Source organism: Tachypleus tridentatus, chromosome 4 (genome assembly GCF_004210375.1).
Source record: "Tachypleus tridentatus isolate NWPU-2018 chromosome 4, ASM421037v1, whole genome shotgun sequence".
Lineage (NCBI taxonomy): Eukaryota > Metazoa > Arthropoda > Merostomata > Xiphosura > Limulidae > Tachypleus > Tachypleus tridentatus.
The window spans coordinates 103,778,317-103,793,633 of NC_134828.1; the positions used below are offsets into that span (position 1 = coordinate 103,778,317).

A 15,317-nucleotide genomic window follows, 5' to 3' on the forward strand; every position below is an offset into this window, starting at 1 on the left:
TAGTTTGAACGAATGAGAGCCCGCCAATTAGTGAAATGTAGTGGAATAGTTACGACATGCTTTCATAAACAACATTGACTGTTCACATATTAAATAATAACATCCTTTCACGAACATTGCACTCAACTCGGAGGTTTAAGCTTATGTAATTAATAATTAGGTACCAATTAAGTGTGAACGTTTTACTCTGATACAGAAAGTACCACAGAAACATCAGGAATGTACCAGTGTACGTCATTAAAACTTACGTCCAAATTACCTAAGAAAAACTATGTTATTAGATTTATCGTCCTTTCGCTAAATAATTTACAAGCCGTCACAGAAAGGACTACAGGATTAACACGAGCGTGTATGCGCGTTGCTACACTTACGAAACGTGAGTTTCGGGGTCTACATTTTTAAAGGTAGTATATATCCGCTTCTTAAAATATTCCGTCCAGTATTGCTGGTGAAAGTGCTAGCATTATAATCTTCGAAAAAACGTAAGAGAAAATATCTCTAAAAAATTAACTAAGAAATAGTCCTGCTTTTTTGTTATTAAAACCCGTGAGCTTAATGTATATATGAAAAATCAAAGTGCGCATATTTTCTCTTCATTTAATCAGTGAAATTTCCCTCTTTCAGTCTCAAGCGAAAAGCGCTTTATCAAAGAGTTGGGTTGCTATAGTGATGGTGTACTGGAAAAGTCTAGTTTAACATTAAAGTTCAAAGTTACAGTATAATCAATGGAGTGAGAACAGAAAACGATTTCCGCAGTTTATATTTTGTCATAAACTGGATGAAGAAGCGTTTGAAGATCACAAGAGCTGTCATGTGACATTCAGTTCGTAACAAACAAAGCATTTGTTTCTATGTCCTGAAAAGCAAATGTTTGACAGTACATTGTTTTGTTTATAGAGCTTTGTATGATCAATACACATTTCATAACTTAGTAGGATGAATTCACACTTCGTAACTTAGTAGGATGAATACACACTTCGTCACTTAGTAGGATGAATACACACTTCATAACTTAGTAGGATGAATACACACTTCGTAACTTAGTAGGATGAATACACACTTCATAACTTAGTAGGATGAATACACACTTCGTAACTTAGTAGGATCAATACACACTTCATAACTTAGTAGGATGAATTCACACTTCATAACTTAGTAGGATGAATACACACTTCGTCACTTAGTAGGATGAATACACACTTCGTAACTTAGTAGGATCAATACACACTTCATAACTTAGTGTGATTAGTACATACTTCATAACTTACTAGGATCAGTACAGTGTTCATACCTTAGTAGGAGCAATACATAACTTAGTGTGATTAGTACATACTTCATAACTTACTAGGATCAGTACAGTGTTCATACCTTAGTAGGAGCAATACATAACTTAGTGTGATTAGTACATACTTCATAACTTACTAGGATCAGTACAGTGTTCATACCTTAGTAGGATCAATATATACTTCATAACTTAGTGTGATTAGTACATACTTCATAACTTACTAGGATCAGTACAGTGTTCATACCTTAGTAGGATCAATATATACTTCAGAACTTCGTGTGATCAATACACACTTAGTAGGAGCAATACACACTTTAGAGTTTCGTAAGATCAATACCGTCTTCAGAAATTAAACAGATCAATACGCGCTTTAGAGTTTAGGTCAATACACACATCAGTATCTAGATCAATATGCACATCAGAACCTAGAAAGACCAATACACACATCAGTATCTAGATCAATGTGCACATCAGAACCTAGAAAGACCAATACACACATCAGAAACTAGAAAGTTCAATACGTACGTCAGAGCCTAGTAAGATCATTCTTCAGTTACTCAAGTCAAACTGTGTATCATGTAATCGAAATATCACTTTATGCTATTTTCTAATGTTTTATGTTCTTTTGTAAACAAACTCAAGAAAGAGTATAGCTTGTAGAAATGTTTTTTGTTTTTTTTGCTGTACACAAACTAAAGCTCTCTAATACAACAATACATTACTTATTTAAGAATGAGATTAACAATCATAAAAAATGTTATTTTACGGTTTAAGTACAAGTGTTTATTAAACCAATCGAACGTGCTAGATAAAATGGTAAGATAGGATATCCTCAAATGTTTACTATTTGTGGATATTTTTTTCATCCAAATACCTAATACTGTTTCATTAAAGTCTCCCCACTGGTGCTAACAGTTCGGTGCTGGACAAGACGACCAGTACTACGCTCAGGTTCGTGGTTTAACAACACAAACAAGAACTATTTCAATATATCTCTTTGTTATTAAAAGAAGTGATCTGCAGGAATCATTACTGGAGAATTTACACTTTGAAATAGTGATGACTGTTACTATGGAGGAAAATTATGGGTCTCTTAAGGTAACAACAAGGACTGGTGAACGCTGGATATACTTGTCCTGCTGGCTCAAAAGGAAGAAAACGTATATCATTATATATCTGAATATCCGGGGAATTGAGCTTGACTCATTAATTTCCTAAATAATAAACCCAATATGCTACGTTAAATAGGGCAAACAACAGAGGAAACATGAGTCGACTCAACTGGTCAACTCTTCTTGCGTAGACTTTGGTGACAGGAGAAGTCTTGCTTTTAAGGTAGAGACCTTGATCCTTGGCTCCACACTTGAAGGGAAGAATTGTTTTCTGAAATCAAAACGCAATAATTGACAAAAATTTGAAAGTTTATTATTAAGCCACTAACATTTTAACTATACAATCCTGCATACCAGATATATTTTAGGTTTTTTATCGCGATTGTTATCAGAACAGAAATACAGAAGAAGGTAGACGAAAATGTTGGTTAACTTTCAAATATTAGAATGAATAAATAAAACGAGTGTGTGTTTTCTTACAGAAAAGCCACAGCGGGCTATGTGCTGAGCCCACCGAGGGGAATGGAACCGCTGATTTTAGCGTTGTAAATCCGTAGACTTAACGCTGTACTAGCAGGGGACAAATAAAACAATAACTTATTCAGTTGTCAACGATAAATACTGCACAACAAAAGAGGAAGCTACATATTTTAGTATACTGATACTTTTAAATAAACAGATTCTGTTAATGGAAGTGTACTTATACACATATACTGAATGAAATAACTGTAACAAAAATCTGTTTAATATAAAGCTCCACACTGATCCTCCACTTGATATTTCGTTTAGCGTGGTAATATTTTCCAGAACTTACATCACTTATTTAGTTTTGTACAGTGTTTATGTTAAATGATACAAAAAACAGCAAATATCGTTCTATAGGTTTGTTTGTTTGTTTGTTTTTGAATTTCGCACAAAGCTACTCGAGGGCTATCTGTGCTAGCCGTCCCTAATTTAGTAGTACAAGACTAGAGGGAAGGCAGCTAGTCATCACCACCCACCGCCAATTCTTGAGCTACTCTTTTACCAACGAATAGTGGGATTGACCGTCACATTATAACGCCCCCACGGCTGAAAGGGCGAGCATGTTTGGCGCGACAGGGATGCAAACCCGCGACCCTCAGATTACGAGTCGCACGCCTTAACCCATCTGGTCATGCCGGGCCCCGTACTACAGGTATTACCAGTGTTAGAATGACTCCAGACTCCTTTACATTTCGCCAGGTGCAATAAGGTCATGAAATACATGTTAAATTAACTTTTTTTAACTAAACATGAGTGTCCATCCATAAATATAACTGTGATATATATGTATGTAAGTTGTTATGAAATGTAAGCTAACCAGTACATTATTAATTAATGATAAATGTTTATAGACGTATCAACCAATAAAACAAACTTCGTTAAAATTAAATCCACGTGACACTTTATTTGTTTTCTTTTACGTTTTATTAGCAATTATTTTGGTCAATCGTAGTCTAGGCTTAAACACAAATGCTTTTAAAATATATATATTAAGTTTTTGAATACAAGTATAAAATCGTTCCATGCTAAGATTAAATACAGCAGCAGGTACAATGAAGTTACAATGGAGAGGAGACTTAATTCTATCAAAGTAAAGATATATACGCTAAGGAGATAAAATAAGTCGTTACAAGAACGTGTAATTTAAAAATTGCATAATTTCGATAATTATAACTGCAAACAATGATAAATGTTACGGTTGTTTAATAGCAGTATTGGGAATAAACATTTAATCTCAAACCTTGTGGGTTTTTTTAATCCTAAGTTACCAGAAGTACCCGAATGGATAGCAAGAAGTCAGATATTGTAAAATAGAACAATGGCTAACGAATCGATCACATACAGCCCGGCATGGCCAAGCGTGTTAAGGCGTGCGACTCGTAATCTGAGGGTCGCGGGTTCGCATCCCCGTCGCACCAAACATGCTCGCCCTTTCAGCCGTGAGGGCATTATAATGTGACGGTCAATCCCACTATTCGTTGGTAAAAGAGTAGCCCAAGAGTTGGCGGTGGGTGGTGATGACTAGCTGCCTTTCCTTTAGTCTTACACTGCTAAATTAGGGACGGCTAGCGCAGATAGCCCTCGAGTAGCTTTGTGCGAAATTTAAAACACAAAATTGATCACTCATTCTATATGAAGCTGTAATTTACTCTGACCTTCAAATACACTTTTTATTTTTAGGTAAAATTATCTTAAATCATAAATCGTACACTGGGAGTTATTATTCTGTGTTAGTTCGACTAAACGTTTTAGTCTTGTTTCTTTGGACCATTCAAAAGTTTATACGCTTCGCTTCCTCTGTGTTGGTATTTAGGTAGAGATGTTAAATACCCAGGAGGGTCAGGTGCATTAGACCTCTTCCTCCAAGTTTATACGCTAATTTGTTTTGTTTGTTTTTGAATTTCGCGCCAGTCGTCCCTAATCTAGCGGTGTAAGACTGGAGGAATAGCAACTAGTCATCACAACCCACCGTCAAATCTTGGGCTACTCTTTTACTAACGAATAGTGGGATTGACTGTAACATTGTAACGTCCCCACGTCTTAAAGGGCAAGTTTGTTTGGTGCGACAGGGATTCGAACCAGCGACCCGCAGATTACGAGTCGAGCGCCCTAACCACCTAGCCATATCGTTAGTAATGGATATATAACTGCACTAAGCTTGGGAGGCTTCTTTGTTTGCCATGAAGTACAAAATTACATTATGAACTACCCGTGCTGTACCAACCACGGGTATCGAAATCCCGTTCTCAATGTTATAAGTTCACAGATGGGCGCAATAAGTCTCTAAGATAGGGTAAAGAGCTTATAAAGGGCACAAAACCACCAAGCACTGAATATTAGTACATTATAGTAATATATGTCTAACTTTTTCTATGAAGTTGCTTTAAAATATACTCTTCAAACAAAGAAACGCAAAAGGCAAAATTTGAGACATATTGTTAACAAGTTTATTCCGGGTAGTTCTGTATGACATGTGTGAAACTTTGCACATTCACTGCTGAACATCCAAAGTCTGCAAAGGCGAAGTCCACGCTCACTAGGTGAAGTTTAACGTCAATAACGAGTATGCCCCCCCGTGAGCATCAATAACTGCTTGGCATCTCCTGCCCATGGAAGCGATGAGATGACGAATTACATCCTGTGAAATGGCTGTCCACTCAGCCTACAAAGCTGCTGCAAGCTGAGGTAGAGTCTGCGGTTGAGGTTGTCGCCGTCGCAGACGTCGGTCCAACACGTCCCAAAGATGTTCGATGGGGTTTAAATCTGGTGATCTGGAGAGCCAGGGAAGAACGTTGATGTTGTGGTGTCTCAAGAAGACATTGGTGAGTGGGGCTGTGTGAGGACGGGCGTTGTCATGTTGAAAAACGTCGTTGACGTTCACCATGATAGGTTGCACATGGGGCCTAAGAATCTCGTCGACGGTTGCGTACGGTCTGATCGGAAATCCTACGCAGTCTTGGTATGGTTGAGGCAGTAGACGTCGCAGTGGTGGTCCTATCCCGAGTGTGACGTAACCGGATGTAGCGATCTTGTGCGGGCGTGGCCACACGAGGTCTGCCAGATCGTGGACGGTTACAAGTTGATTCATGTTGTTGGTGACGATTCCATAGCCTTGTGATGGTGCTTGGGTGGACATTCACAGCTCTGGCAACATCTGATCGAGATTCGCCTGCTTCCAAGCGACCAATGGCGTTTTTGCGTTGTGCTTCAGTCGGTCTTGGCGTAACTGTATTGCGTGTCGGTGGCTTAACACTGAGCTATGGAAACCGAGAACCCGTCACTTTTATGGGGATTTTGCACATGTTGCACTTGCAGAACATGCAGATCTCTCAAACAAATTTATTGGACACGAATGCGTTTTGGCGTAAAATCCGATGTTTTCCTCCGTTTTCAAAGTGCACAACTTTTATTGTCATTTTGGTCTGACAACCAGTGCCTTAACACGTGTAACATCACATACTTTGAGCTTGTAACGTTATTACATATATTTCTCTTTAAAATAACAAAAATATCCCTTTTGCGTTTCTTTTTTTGAAGAGTATATTTTATCAAACACATCTGTATGTTGACCCTTGAACTCTTCAGATGAATAAAGTTCTAGAACTTACGTGAAACAAACTTCTAGTTTTTATTCATTGCAGTTTCACAGAAGATATGTGGGGACAATATATCGTGTAGATTTATTCTAAACTTTATGCTAAGTTACACAGGTTTCTATATGACATAAATAACTAGGAAATGTTTTTGTTTACATATGATTCAATACACACACGATCCCAACTCACACAAACACTTTTCTCCAATACTCTTACAGAAATACAAATACTAAGTTAGCAAAAATACATAACTATATAATCCAGCTATTTTTGGAAGCCTGGAGTTAGATATTTCTAACTTGTACTCCATTTTATGTAATATATGGCTAAACAGACAGGTCAACGACCCTAATTTTTTGGCGTAGTCATTCCTGATTTAGGAAATGTTGATCAGAGAACAACAGAAAGTAAAACACTGGTTATTTCCTCGCTGGTTGGCAGCTATATTAGAAACAACATTTTTATTTGGATGTGCAACTTAGACAAATCATATGATGTTTGAAGTGTTTGCTTGAGCTTTAAAATACGAAGGTTTAATTACGTGTTGGTTCATCTGTAGAGCAACTCGATTAAACAACTATTTTATTTTCCGGTTTTTAAAGATGTATAATATTGGGTGTTTCTCTAGCATTAATGATTAATATCTCTAAAAACAGCTAATCGAAAAGCACTTGTCATCCGTGTCCAAAATAGTGATAACACTGTGTAACACAAATTTTGTTCCTGGATAGTATGTGTTAATTCTTAATTGCTTATGTTGTAAAAGTACACAAAATGGCCATTATTCCCTTCAAACTTTGCTTTTGTGACCTGAATAATGAAATTAAGAAATTAACTTATTTTCTGTGTAAAAACGGGCAAATTTGCACATTTTCATTTACATAACATCTCAATATAACAATATATGAATCAAAATTTACATGTATTTATACTAAAGTTATACAAAAATGTTTAGAAGTGAGTAGTTTTTCGAGATTTGCGACTGTAATGTAAATCACTTTCACGTATCAGCTCCCAAATATAGTCTCCCATCATGTTTTCGTTATACGGTCCCAAATCACAAAGGAAAAGTTTGAAGAAAGAAATAGGTCTTTTCCGTTTACTTTAGCCAATAGCAGATGGAAAATAACACTTTCTGTTCAGGAACAAGAAAAAGTAAAAAATTTGTTATATATTGTAATCCAACTAGAATATGCATTTCACTGTGAAAACTTTGGGTCCATTTTTGGTGAGAAACCCGGGTGAATATTGTTGTATCGGTTTGTAAAGTATATCAGACATCATAATGCTTTCCACTTATCTCATATTTAACAATGGTCACTAACAAAGCGTACTACACAAAAAACAATTACAAAAACTATCTTGTAGAAGTCGATAACCAATCTGAAAATTATTTATTTTAGTTGCAAACAAAAAAGTAAGACTTTGGGGACGATTAGAATACAAACGAAAGTGATTGGCTTAAGATGTATACCATGTGGTTTGACGAGTGGCATCACTCTATTCTGTACTGATGATCAGGGATTTGAACCGGAATAGGAAATAAAACGATGACAAAAATTCGAGGAACAAAACCGAAAATGATTTCTTTTATATTCTGAAACGAAAACGATATATAAGAATTTGTTTATCGTTTAACAGGTTTTTGTTTTCTGTCAGCTTTTATTATTTTATTTCTTCGTTCTCTTCAACTATATAGTGGTTTGAAAAACACTCATTAAAGAAATGCGTTCAAAATTTATTAAACACCTTTATTTTAAATGCAGAAATGTAATTTCTTACTTTGTTTACAGTAAATTAAGTTATGCATTTCCTTTTGTTGCAGAATTTGTTTGTAACAAACAGTTAATCGATATTTGAGTATAGGTGGTGCAGTTGAGAATAACCTTAGATGAGTCTTGGTACTGTCTTAATGCAAACACCTGTGTTGTTAATTATCCACTTGTACGTATTAGTTTTAAAGTGTTTGTTTGTTTGTTTTTGAATTTCGCGCAAAGCTACTCGAGGGCTATCTGCGTTTAGTTTTAAAGTGAGCAAGAAATAATTAGTGATATGATTTCAATTGTGTGTTATTAATTTAATAATCTCGTGTGTAAAATTATGTATATATATATATATATATCATTTTCTTTGTAAAATGCAAAATAAATGTGAAAAAAGATTCACACGTGAGGAACAATATATTTGTTGAATGGCTGATAGTGATAACAACGGTTTTATATGTAAGTAATTTATTACACAAAGAATACTTTTTCTGCGTGATTCTTAGATTGAGAATGTTGGAAATGTGAACTTTTTTCTAATTATAAATTATAACTAGGGCTAAAGAAAAAGTGAAGCGGACTGCTGTGATTTTCGTTAAAGGATACAACACAAGCATTGTTATTTATATGTACAAGAAGTAAGGATACAACACAAACATGGTTATTTTTATGTATGGGAAGTAAGGATACAAAACAAACATCGCTATTTATATGTACAAGAAGTAAGGATACAACACAAACATCGTTAGTTCTATGAACAGAAAGTAAGGATAAAACACAAGCATAGTTAATTCTATGTACAGGAAGCAGGGATACAACACAAACATTGTTAGCACGAAGCATGTGTATTTATTAATACAGGCAGACTCGAACTGTTTTCTCTCGGAGCGAGGAGTTTTGTTTCTTTTTTATTTAATAGTTTTTTGTGCAATGTTATTCACTAAATTAAAAGCATGAAAACCAATTCAGTAACACTTGAACTAGAGAATCTGAACCGGTGTTGACTGGTATTATATTTCGTTCGAACAAGAACAGGACAAAATGAGGCGTTTGGAAGTTTCGAAACAGAAGCTAATACTTTTAGTTGTGTTCGGAGCCAAACACCTATGGAAGAAATGTGTTTCAAATCACTGATGATGATAGAATACAACTTTGTCAGATACCATGTAAAACTGTTCATTATGTTGTTCTGACAGTACAAGTGGTATAATCGTGTGAGGAAGGATCTCGTAGCAAATCTCGTAGATTGACGAAGAAGGATCTCGAGTTCTTTGATTTTCTTAGAAGGGCAAATAACAACTAGTGTGTGTGCGTGATTATTATTGCCCAGGGCTAATCAGGACAAGGGTATTTCCAAAACAATAACTTGACAATGTGCTTGTTGTCCTATATTTGTTTACAATTAATAAAAATGACGTCACTCATATTTCTTACGTTACAAATCGCCATAATCTTCTTGGGTCTTTTGTGAACTAAATACAGACTATAATAATGATTTTTTTGTGAGAATCAAACAGGCCACCTTTCATCACCTTTGGAATCTTTGTCATACCACGTAAAGGCTATTGCCCCGAAGGAAGGTTCTTTAGCATTAGGTAGGGAAATTCCAAAAATACGTCCAGTCAATATAAATATTTCGTTATTACATTGATTAAGCAAGTAGTTACAAAAATCATTGTACGAAAAGTATAACTACATTCAAAACGTTTGTAATACCGGAGAAAATATATATTCTAAGTGGCCCAGCATGGCCAAGCGTGTTAAGGCGTGCGACTCATCATCTGAGGGTCGCGGGTTCGCATCACCATCGTGCCAAACATGCTAGCTCTTTCAGCCATGGGGGCGTTATAATGTGACGGTCAATCCCACTATTCGTTGGTAAAAAGAGTAGCCCAAGAGTTGGCGGTGGGTGGTGATGACTAGCTGCTTTCCCTCTAGTCTTACAGTGCTAAATTAGGGAGAGCTAGCACAGATAGCCCTCGAGGAGGTTTGTGCGAAATTCAAAACACAAACAAACAAATATATTCTAAGATCTATATTAAGAGTCTAGGTTAATATATATATATTAGAACTGTTTAAATGCAGATCTCCTTGTTCTATAAAAATTCGTGTACGAGATCGTATGTATTACATCCACAGGCTTAAGAATTAAGCATACGTCAAACTATAATATGTAATCCTTCAAAAATAACAAAATTAATAATTATAATAACTAAAACTTCTGTTAAAAAGCTAGTCTATCATTTACAGTTGTTGATATGGTAAAACTGACTAGTTCACAACAAATGCTTTGTTCTCTATAAATATAATACACGTTACTTAGGAGTTTGAGTCCCTATCTAATGAAGTCAAATTCAGTGGTTTAGTATACTACCTCACGTACCCGTTCAACGCACGAGCAGGATATAGAACCCCTGCGGTGGTAACACAGCAGATTTATACCTAAACCCTGAGTTCCATGAGTTTAAGGGTACATACTACTAAATTTGGTGACAATCGGTCCAACAATTCGCTATTTACAAATGGTAATTCTATAACTGACAGAAATACTTTAATAATTATTGCTCTTTTCCAGTTAAGGATTTTAACGAGAATAATTTTGCTTTAAAATAAGGTGAATAACTCATGTTTATTTACTATAGGACTTGACGGTATTTAACAATATTACTGCTCAACAGAAATGTCGTAGTTTGAACCCTTGACGCATCGTATTAAACCCAAAACACAAAGGTTGGGACAAGACTGTAGTGTATTCACAACAGCGTGTAGTTAGGTTCAATTTCGGCGGTATGGAAGTGAAGTTTATGTTATAGTCAAAAATTAATAAACGAGGGCAAACTATACTTATGAAGCAAGGAAACGACAAACGAAAAAAAAATTGTTTAGAATATAAAAAATAAACGAACGTAACGAATATTACAAGTAAAACTTTTCAACGTTATAAGAAAGTAGCTAAAAATTATTTAATGTTGTACAAAATTGAGGTTATAGGTAGAAGTCAAAGTAAAAAAAAAAACCTGGAAGAAAACATTACAAACAAAACAGATTTGTTTTGTTTGTTTATTTTCTGAATTTCGCGCAAAACTACAAGAGGGCTATCTGAGCTAGTCGTCCCTAATTTAGTAAGACTAGAGGGAAGGCAGCTAGTCATCACCACCCACCGACAACTCTTGGGCTACTCTTTTACCAAAGAATAGTGGGATTGACCGTCACATTATAACGTCCCCATGGCTGAAAGTGCAAGCATGTTTGATGTGACGGGAATTCGAACCTGCGACCCTCGGATTAAGAGTCGAGTGCCTTAACCACCTAGCGATATTGGGCCACCAGCAACACACCCAAAGAAATATTTGATTATCTGTACATACTTAATAATTTCGCAGAGTATTATCTTTTGGTAATTCTGAACTGATAGGATAGAAGTAAACAGCTGTTGAATGGGACCCCCAGCTCTTGGCTACTCTTGTTTACAGTTACAAGCATTACTAAATGTTAACTGTTTTAAAAAGCCCCATTATAAAATGGTGAGTTTGATATCTAGGAATACAACATGTCACAATGAACGAATTCAGAGTAAGGCACCACTGTAAAGAAATGTGTTGAAATCGCCATGTAGATGCAATTTTTTTTACGAAATTGTGAAACTATATTTAGTGTATTTGAAACATGTTTTTCAAGTATTTTTAACAAACTTCTAGGATCGTTATTGATGCGACGGTACTTTGAACCCGCGACCCTCAGAATACGAGTCGAGCGCCATAACAAGACAAGGAAAGTAATGTTAAACCTTAAAAAAAATCCTTAATTTCAAGGGGAAGAGAATTTGTAACAAACATTAGAAGCGGAAAGTCCGCTAGAAAACATGATAAATAGGCACTTAGCTCACCTGGTATCCAGAAGAGCATGAAGCAGATAACAAGTGTGGGTCTTCGTTTCGACACTTCTTCCTCCACAAGAAGTTCGCCACGGTGAATTCAATCAAAGCAGCGAAAACGAACGTCGTACAGGCACCCATCCAAACATCGATAGCCTTTACATATGATACTGGAGGCAGGTTACGTTGAATTCCAGAACCCTTGGAAGAAATTGTCAGAAGTGTGGTTACTCCAAGGGTAATTCTAGCCGGGATAGCCTCAATATCCAGCCAGAAAGATACCCAGGATACTACCACAATAAGAATAGTAGGAAGATAAGACTGGACAAGATGATAGCCAATAGATCGTTGAAGATAAAATTCTGCAACCAGACAGCTGTATTCTCCTTGAAAACAAAACAAACGTTTCATGTAACGTACCTCATTATAGGTTGATTTGTACCTGACAGTAGAAACCATAAAACGATATTGATCTTTTACTTTATTAATATCGCATCTTGCATTTTTAGTTATTCTTATTCGATAGTCTTACAGTAATAAATATTGACTGTTTACAAGTTTTCCAGCGAATAATATATGGATAGATAAAACAAAGTATATTATATTTTGTTTTTGATGTTATAAATTGAAAAGCTATTTTGAAAAATGTTACTATCAATCCCACTATTCGTTGGAAAAAGAGTAGCCCAAGAATTGGCGGTGGGTGGTGATGACTAGTTGCCTTTCCTCTAGCCTACACTGTTAAATTAGGGACGGCTAGTGCAGATAGCCCACGATAGCGCGAAATTCAAAATAAACAAACAAAACAAATCTTCTTCGCTAAAGCCCTTAATTTTAACAATGAATAAAAGTATTGTTTAAATAGTTTTACTGGTGATGTATGGAATCCTTGTAACCCATCTAATACAGTAACACGAGTTACAAGCTCAAAAATAAATTGGGCCCCTCCTTTCTGTCTTTCGCTCAGTTTTTCCCCAAATTCCAAAGTAAAGATAAAACTGTAAACTTACCAATATGAAATTTTTCCCTACACAAAGAAGTATTAACCTTTTCTATTTCAAACTGTGGGAGTTTCAGACTACCAAACAGAGTAATGGGGCTCTTCTGTGCCCACGTCAGTCGGAGTTCGTCCGTCGTCTTGGAAACTGTAGAATAAAGGATGGTTTTTCGATCACTTTTTCCTTTCGAGCTCACGGTTCAGTTGTGTCACATTTAGGATGTTTGTCAATGTCGTTTTTGTGGTTTTTAATCAGTGTGTTTACCAATAAGTGCTAGATCTTTTGCAAAAGAACCTATGGTAATAATTACCAGTTTTAACAACGTTATTGAGCATTTTTTAAAAAGCATGTCTTTCTCAGCCAGAAGCATTCTTTGTATATAATATTAATCACTTATAGCGCAAAGAATGTTCCTGACTATTTAAAAAATGCTCAAGAACGTTGTTAAGACTGGTAATTATTACCATAGGTTCTTTTGTAAAAAATCTAGCACTTATTAAAAACAAAGGAAGGTACTTATGAAAAGATTCCAAAACTAAATTAGATTGATGTTTCAGCTTGTTTGTTTGTTTTGGAATTTCGCACAAAGCTACTCGAGGGCTATCTGTGCTAGCCGTCCCTAATTTAGCAGTGTAAGACTAGAGGGAAGGCAGCTAGTCATCACCACCCACCGCCAACTCTTGGGCTACTCTTTTACCAATGAATAGTGGGATTGACCGTAACATTATAACGCCCCCACGGCTGGGAGGGCGAGCATGTTTGGCGCGACTTGGGCGCGAACCGCGACCCTCAGATTACGAAGCGCATGCCTTAACACGCTAGGCCATGATGTTTCAGAACCATAAAACCCGGCTAACTTAAAAATCATTTACATTTTGGCTCTTGAAAATATTTTGCTTTTGTACATGGTTTATACACTTGTTTACGTAATTACTGTTTCTGTAACAAACCATCCGCAGTGGTCCATCGGTAAATGTAATGGTTTATAATGTTAAAAATCAGGTTTTGATACCCGTAGTGAGCTATCATCAATATATAGCTCACTGTGTACTTTTGTGCTTAACAATAAAGGCAAAAATTCTAGCAAAAATTATTTTATGTAAAAACAATTTAAAACAAAAGTAAGGATTACCTTCTGACAGCAGGCTTCTAATAAACAAACGCACGCTAAGTTTAGGCGACGTTCCTTAAAGATTAATTATATGGAAATGTAAACAAATAAATATCTCAAGCGCTACAAGAATAAAGCGGATAGTTTTAGAATATTTAAGTTTAATGTGAAGTTAAATTTTATAGTAACTAGCTAATTATCATGTTTTCCTAGAGGTTAATTAGCAAACTAAATCACCATACACTTACAGGCTCGTTATTGGAATAATTTGGATTTAAAATATATATATTTGCTTGGCATGGCCAGGTGGGTTAAGGCGTTCGACTCGTAATCTGAGAGTCGCAGGTTCGAATACCCGTCGCACCAAACATGCTCGCCCTTTCAGCCGTTGGGGCGTTATAATGTGATGGTCAATCTCACTATTCCTTAGTAAAAGAGTAGCCCAAGAGTTGGCGATGGATAGTGATGACTAGCTGCCTTCCCTCCAGTCGAACACTGCTAAATTAGGGACGGCTAACGTAGATAACCCTCGTGTAGCTTTCTGCGAAATTCAAAACAAACTAACAAATATTTTTCTCCCGATAATTTTCTGAAGGTAAACAAGAATGATTACAATATAAACAAGTAATACTTTCAAATATTAAGAGTGTATGATAACCATCGAAATTCCAACGTCTACATAATTCGTTTCCTTATAATATCATATTCTAGCTGCCAAATTTGCGCTTATACTACTCAAGAGTACAGGACAGTTTTTTAAACTGTTCTTAGTGCTTTTAATTTTAATGGTGTCATTGAAGATATTTTGGTCTGAAATTCAAGTAAAATTTAAAATTATTCACGAAACCACTGAAGGAAAAGTTACACGCTTTCATATTTTCTCGCTTTATCGAAACTATTTTAAGTTTACGACAAGTTCTAATCTCGTAACTAGTGCAGTTATGGATGGCCCTAAAATAAGTGGCGAAGCAGTATTTCTCTTCTCTAAAGCAGCAAAAGGCGAACCACTCGACTACCGCGTTTGTATGAATTAAATTTTATAAAACTAAATTA

At 35.9% G+C, this 15,317-nt stretch overlaps 1 protein-coding gene across 3 annotated transcripts in view; it reads right to left on the reverse strand.

Moving 5' to 3' along the window:
- Positions 1-2,053: 2,053 nt before the first annotated feature.
- LOC143249810 (glycine receptor subunit alpha-2-like) overlaps positions 2,054-15,317 on the reverse strand; it is a 31,962-nt gene continuing 18,698 nt past the window's right edge. For all 3 annotated transcript variants that reach the window (XM_076500292.1, XM_076500291.1, XM_076500290.1), the window contains 3 exons: positions 13,166-13,300; positions 12,168-12,541; positions 2,054-2,668 (listed from right to left, as the gene is read on the reverse strand). In XM_076500292.1, the coding sequence (XP_076356407.1) occupies positions 2,492-2,668; positions 12,168-12,541; positions 13,166-13,300 (686 nt within the window). In that variant the 3' untranslated portion in view covers positions 2,054-2,491. The remainder of the gene's footprint in view (positions 2,669-12,167; positions 12,542-13,165; positions 13,301-15,317) is intronic.